We start from the raw sequence: 7,217 nt of genomic DNA on the forward strand, positions 1-7,217 counted from the left end.
GTGATAATCTATATGCAGTCACTTCACAGCTAAGAGCTTTAATCTATTTATTTTTACGATGCAAATAAATTATTGCGGTTATATTCTTCAAGCGGAAATGACAAATGTTTCCTTTTGGTCTTTCTTTCTTTATTTATTTTTGAATTTATTAAATCATTCTCAAAAATTATTTATTAAAAACTGATTCTGAAACCGTTGCCTTAACAAACCCATCAATCCTTATACCCAGAAGGGCAAATATCAACCAAACCACATGATTAATGTGCCTTTACGCAGTCTCTGTCAACAAATGGAATCGAAGCTCCTTGTTTTCCTCATCATAACCAAAAAAAAAAAAAAAGCTACCACTAAACCTAAGGCATGGAAAAAGAGAAAAATCCCAATCCCAATCCAAAATGATTAAAAGCTTTTATGTTATTCCCACTTATTCCTTCTACCTCTGTTTCCCTCAAAAGGGGTCTAATTCAGTAGAATAGTCTTTCAGAATCAAGTTGAACAAAGATTCAGCTTCCTCCAAAATCATAAGCTGGAGGAATATGAAACCCCTGGTGCCGGTGCATAACCTTATTCAATGGGATGAATTGTAAAAGGAATGGGTGATATTTGATCTGTGGTAGATAAATAGGGTGTGAGAGATTATATATTGCTTACAGCCCAGGTATGGATTCAAGGTTGTACTTCTTTGAAGCTGAAGCTGGTGCTGGTGCTGGAGCTGGAGGTTCTTCGGCCTCTTGCAGTTTCGGTTTCTTCAGTGCGTCAAGAGTTTGTAGATACGTGTAGGAAGCAGTCCGGCTAGATGGTGGGCCTGGGTTGCTGATTCTACTGGCGAGGAAGCGGCGAATCAAGCCCCGGAGGAATGGGGCCATGGTATCCGGCTCGTGTTCTAAGTAGTACATGATTCCTCCCATACACGCACAGAATAGCGGTACCTGTAACGGTCGTGAAGTCATCAAGTAAGACATTCTGTGCATGTGCTCGTGTATGTCCGTAAATTTTTTCATAGGAGTAATGACTGGATGAAGGGTTGTGTGAATGGAAGTTTTTTCTGTGGTGAAATCGAGGAATGGTTTTAAAGAAATACAATGATAAGAAAAGGGTAGTACCTCGGCGTTCTTGATATTTGGAAGTAGATGGCGATTCACTAATATGTACCATAGCGAATCTCCAGCTCGAGGGAGAACATATAAAGCAAGTTCACTCCGTCTAGCTTTCTTCTCCAGCAGTACAGAGAGGGCGGAAATTCCACCCGCAACCCAATACACAAGCTTGTGGTCTTTTGATGCCACTTTTCTATGCAAACATATGACCGCCTAGTAATCACCAAGAAGAGTTAATGAAAGCGATTGTGTGGGTTCTAGCAAGATGGAAGAAAAACTCACACAAACAGCTACCTGAAAGATTCCGACGAAAGCGGACAAGAATGTTGTTGAACGAACAGCACCCTTAATTGCGTGCCAACAGGTATGAGCAGGGGTATCCATAAACTGAAATGGCATCATCATATGAAGAAAATCAGTTGGAGCCCGTCTCCATGCAAAAGAACTACAATTATTGTGCAAAATAGATATATCTAATAAAGAACATTTCATATTCCTTGTAAGAGGGGCATTCCCCTTCCCGTTAAGGTGTAAAGACCACAATCAGCCCTTATTGCACAGGACTAGGATTTATAGGCGGCAGTTGGGCTCCAGCTATAACTCACAACAAGTGAAGTGGAAACGTTTTCTTTGCAGTAGCTCAGGCTCTTGTTATAAAACATAGTAAGTATTTACTTCAATAACGACAATAACTCCATCATTACCAAAATGAACATTTTACATGCAACTAAAGCAACAAAAATTTGAATGCATCAAACTATAAGAACTTTGGGTGAGCGTTTTTGAGAAGCAAGAAAGCAATTCATTTTCCTGTATGGACTTTGTTTTTTTGCAAAGGAGAAGTCGAACATGCTCAGAAGATTACCATAAGAAAAATAATTCATAGCAAAAGCAGAGAACTCCGTGTAGGCAGTGGTGACAGTGGAGATGGTGAAGAGGCAATAGCAGCAAGAAGTGGTGTTTAGGTGATGAAACTATAAAAGGAAGCAGTGGTGGCAGAAGCTGGGGCAACAACAATGGTAGTGTTAACAAGGACAAGGTTTTAAACAGAGATTGTACCGGTCAGAGTAGCAGGGGGATCAAACCATTAGTAATGTCATGGCTGTGCAGGTTTAGAGGAATTGAAAAGACACTCGAGGATATTACGTATTCTATAATAAGGACTAATATTTTTAGGATTAAATGAAGAGTTACAGTTATAATGTGATGAAGATAGTTATAAGGTGACAAATAAATAGAACACAAGTTTACCTTCTGTATTGAACTAATAAAGCATTTTGTGCTATAATCAGTAATATGAAAAAGTATTTTTGGCTGGTGGATTATTCTTCTGTTCTAGTGAAGCAGGTAAGGATGCTAAGTTCAATACGGTTTCTAAGAAAAATATAAATGGATGGTTTAAAAGCATCGCACACAATTCAGTTACATCTTCCAAGCAAAAGCACAAAACAGGAAATTTGAAATCAACGAAAACAACCTTTGGAGAAGGAGGTACCTTTTGTAAGTGCAGAACAACAAATGGTACAAATGTCAAGGAGAAATAAAGCGGAAATGTTTTCCTGAATGTAGCTGATGCTGCGTTAGCATTGTGAGCTAAACACGAGTTTGTGTCAGGATGAATAATGGAACAAGGAATGATGGATGGAAACTCTTCCAATTTAACATTGTCAGACTCCCTTCTGTTCGATAAATATGCAGATAGTGACACAATATCCACTGGAGAACCTCTACAGGTATCCATTACAGCCTTATATACAGGCTGTGCAACTGGCCCAGTCTTCTGAATAAAATCTTGATATGACTTGGGCAAGGTCTCAGGACGCATTATGAAGGCATACATAACCTGAAAAAGTGTTCAACCAATGAAATATGACTAGAATGAAAAGCCAGTAACTGAGTTACTATTTTGATAGAAACGCAAAGATACAACAGAGAACTGAAGTCTCAATTTGTCAATCACATTGCATAGTTCATGATTTATTGCATGCAGTTAACCGGCATTGTAGCAACAAGGCAGAAATGAGCTTGGAAGAAGTATTTTACTTCTTAGACATATTAAATAACAGGAAAATAAGAGAAATCGGTTATCACAGGCCTTGAACACTCTCCAGATATATGATAAAATGGAGGATGGGCATTTGAGAGTGCCCTCGGTAATTAAGTATGATTCAGAAAAACCGGATTAAGTATGATTCAGAAAAAGCTAAGAGTTAAGAGCTAGCATACAGCCAGATTATGTGACATTTGTGTTACCTGGGCACATGCCAAAGCAAAGAGTAAGGAATCTCCATGTCTCCAATGGCTTCCCCAGAGGTGAAACTTGTTCTTAGACTTTGCAGAATTGTAAGCACACTGATGAGGGGAGGAAAAAGGAAAAAGAAAAAGGAACCCTATTAGCATGACCAGCAAACCCCTAACTCTTGTGATTCAATTTAGCTTTGAAAAGTAATTGAGGCAATAAAAAATATATTAATTTACCTGGGCAAGCCTAGCTGCAAGATATAAAGCAAGTGTACGTCTCCTGCTAGAATCATCTAAGGCTAGAATAGACAAACCCGCAACTGAACCTGCTAAAATTCTGCTCCATCATCCCCTTTAACAAAGTCATAAATATGGAATAGGCTCTATCATGCATCAACAGCTTCAAATCATTCCAAAACATACAAAATAAAGTTTTTTAAAAATACAAATCATGTACTAGAAAGGGAAATTAAGGATTGGAAACTTACGCGTTCAGAGGAGTTTCTTTCTTTCTCAACTTTCTCAACAAACATCGAAGGGCATGATAGGATCCAGTAAAACCACCAAAAAGTAAACCAACACGACATGCTTCTTCTCTTACTATCAAATCTTTCTCTGAGACAAGTTGCTGCAAATATAATGAAGTTTTTCACACTAATCAACAGCCATGCATAAAGATGCATATCCAGAATATGCATAATGTGTAGCATCTTTCCCCTCCCCCAACCTCAAACCAAACAACAATTCTCTCAATTCCTCCAGAAAATTGAGAAAAATTTAACAAATATGTAACTAGAGGACAAGTTAAATGTGCAAAAGCTTCAAATATGTTAAAATTAGAAGAAATAGGATTTCAAATGGCTTCGCACTTGGAACACTTCCCATGTGATTGGGTTATTCACCTCTTTTGTCGGACTATTATTAATATGGCATCTTATTTCCCTATTAAAGAGAAGAAAAAATTGTTCATATTACAATCCTGGTGTTGACCATACACTTCCTGGTGGACAAAGATCCAAGAGCAGTGAAATTTGCGACAAGTGGAAGTCTAATCAACAAGATCAGTGCATTGACTTAAGTAGCACATTCTGTCTTGTCCTTGACCAACAACTTATCATCCCACAGTTATTCATTAATCTCCACTGCAATCCTGCATCTAATTTATGATTCTCCCTTCTTTGATTAAGTGGCCTGGCTAGTGTTACTCTAGCTACAAATTGCAAGATAAGTTTCATTTAACATATGCATCCCACTATGAATTTCATCTTAACATGCAATCTTAAATAAGCTTCCTTGAACAATGATCACCATTGTGGAATGACTAAAGAAGGGACTCATTTAGATGCAGTTGCAGGAATCTTGCCTCTAGAATTATCTTTTAAGTTGTCAACTTCTGCTTAATCAATCATATGTGAAAACCAATCTATAAGAATATTCAAAAGAACCTATCTCAGTTTTTTCCTAGAAAAAGCCTAAATCCAGTCTATTTTCTGTCTCAATCTCTATTGCTTGATTTCATCTTGTCAGTAACCCCTGCTGTATTTTCCTTTGTAACAAATGTTGCCCTACTGCTACTTGCATTTGAAAAACAATTCATTACAACCAACAACACCTCCAAGACCATGATCAACATCTTTCCTACAATTTTCCAATGCCACTACAAGTAGATTGATCTATCACTGCATTATCTTAAGCTAAACAAAATCAACAATCATGCACATAATAGAGTCTTCAGATTGACAAGCATTTTAGGACATAAAATAACTTGACAATCATTTTAGGACAGAAAATAACAGCACTTTGACTTTCTTTATTGCTTGATTTTCCTCAACTTATTATCCTATGGGATATTTTCATCACTGCCTATAAATGATCAATTCATTACTTGACTAATTATTCAATTAACAACATTAGTAAAATAAATTCACATAGGACCTAATCCTATTAAGTAAAGAGGACCAAAAGGCACTAAAAAACGGATTTCGTAAATTAAATAAATTGATCAACAATCTAGGCGACAAATTATGTTAAATCAGCTGAACTAGGATCCAAATGAATTACCATCCATGTAATCAATACAATGCAATTTGTACAATATAAATTCTCATTCTAGAGAAGCAATTTAAAACTCCATCTTGAAACAATCATTGTGCAGAAATGCTAATTCCACTTAACCACAATATCCAGGACATTTCAAATAGATGAATAAATTGACTAATGACCTGTGGACTATGACAGTATAATGCAACCAGAGAATCTCTATAATGCAATTTGCATAATGTGAACTTCCATATAATCAATTTAAAAACACCTTTTGGATTGATTGCTAATCAGAACTCTTAATTCAACTGAACCCAATTATTCAAGACCTAAAAGAGCACAGATGCGTGTAAAACAAAGAAACAAATAAATTAATGCCCAATCTTGACCATAAATGAAGTCAGGCTTAACTCCTCAAACGATGATCACAGAATGCAACCAAACAATCAATTTATACAATATGAATTCTCACCTAAAATTCATTCTTGAGATAATCACCAATCAGAAACCCTAATTCTTTGTACCTATCAGAAACCCTAATTCCAATTTACCACATCATTTTCCAAACCTAAAATTTTTTACAACTCATACGTGAAAACAATCACAGCACGTTACAAAGTACCAGAAAACCTAATTCCACTTCACGACACTATCCAAAACCTTAGAAAAAAAAGGTACAACCAAAAATTTCATCCGAATACAGTCATCGACCAATCAGGAACCCTAATTCCACTTCACCAGATCATTCAATACCTAGACAAAGAAATGCAACAATCAAATAACTCGATCCAAACACAATCACCAAACATTGCATCAATCAGAAACCCTAATTCCACTTCAATGGATTATCCAGAAGCTAACAAAGCAAATGCAACAATCAAATAACTGATCTGAACACAATCACCAAACTCTGTAGCTATCAGAAACTCCTTCCACCACCACATAATTCAAAACCTAGACAAACACAAATGCACCAACCAAACAACACAGTCGCCTAACCTTGAGATCGAGAAGCGACGAATATGATTGCCTCCGGACGAGCTTGAAGGCCCGGAGAAGAATTCCGATACCGACTCTAACGCCGTAGGAGAGGAGGAAGCTCTGGCAGAGATTGCCGATGGCGTTGGCGACGCAGGACTCATCGGCGTGGTCGCATTGCGGGTGGTGGAAGCCACGGGCGTGGCGCTGGCGCCGCTGCAGCTCCTCTATGGCCTCCCGGAGCCTTTCCTCGGCCTCCCGGAGCCGGTGCTCGGCCGCTCCGTCGGAGTTGTCGCCGCCGTAGGGCGGCGGAGACGTCGATGCTGCTGTGGTGGCTTGCATTTTGGCCAGCGAAAGTCAGAGGCCTGCCGCATCCGGAGAGAAGTGGAGCGAAGTACAATACAATTTGTAGTATTTATAGTGAAAAAACAATGAAATTAAATAAACACGATATTATTGAAAATGACAAAAAAATTGGATAACGCTTTTTAAGGTATATATATTATTTTATTATTTTTTGGGTTTACAAAGTAAATATTATTTTATTTTATGATTATATTTCTATTTTTACTAAAATTATAAATAATTTCATAACATAATATAAAATTATAATAACTTATAATATAACGATGGTTAAAAACTGTTTTATAATATTTTGTAAAATAAAATCTTGTTTGAAAATTTAAAATGTTTTTAATTTGTTTTTAATATTTTTACAAATGATTTTTATGTCTAATTTTTTTATTTTAATTATTATACATGTTTCTATAATTATTTTTTATTTTATTTTAAAAATAGAAAATAGAAGACAGTTTTTAATTGTTAAATTGTTCTCTAAAATAGTTGTTAAACAAAGCCTTA

At 36.7% G+C, this 7,217-nt stretch overlaps 1 protein-coding gene across 1 annotated transcript; it reads right to left on the reverse strand.

The window, feature by feature from the left end:
• Positions 1-200: 200 nt before the first annotated feature.
• LOC117934194 lies at positions 201-6,722 on the reverse strand. The gene is made up of 8 exons (XM_034855834.1): positions 6,378-6,722; positions 3,827-3,966; positions 3,576-3,675; positions 3,351-3,449; positions 2,593-2,940; positions 1,392-1,484; positions 1,104-1,310; positions 201-929 (listed from the first exon to the last, which is right to left on the reverse strand). Exons 1-8 carry the CDS (start codon positions 6,696-6,698, stop codon positions 648-650), a joined length of 1,590 nt encoding a protein of 529 aa, XP_034711725.1. The 5' UTR covers positions 6,699-6,722; the 3' UTR covers positions 201-647.
• Positions 6,723-7,217: the final 495 nt, after the last annotated feature.

The sequence above is a fragment of the Vitis riparia genome, chromosome 16 (genome assembly GCF_004353265.1).
Source record: "Vitis riparia cultivar Riparia Gloire de Montpellier isolate 1030 chromosome 16, EGFV_Vit.rip_1.0, whole genome shotgun sequence".
NCBI classification, from domain to species: Eukaryota; Viridiplantae; Streptophyta; class Magnoliopsida; order Vitales; family Vitaceae; genus Vitis; species Vitis riparia.

Bases quoted from the DNA above. Each gene is read 5' to 3' on its own strand.
- LOC117934194 (XM_034855834.1), bottom strand. From the start codon at position 6,698: ATGCAAGCCACCACAGCAGCATCGACGTCTCCGCCGCCCTACGGCGGC. The intron at 3,676-3,826 runs GTAAGTTTCCAA...ATGATGGAGCAG, and splicing joins AAAGAAACTCCTCTGAACGC to AATTTTAGCAGGTTCAGTTG. The intron at 1,485-2,592 runs GTACCTCCTTCT...ATGCCATTTCAG, and splicing joins TTGTTCTGCACTTACAAAAG to TTTATGGATACCCCTGCTCA.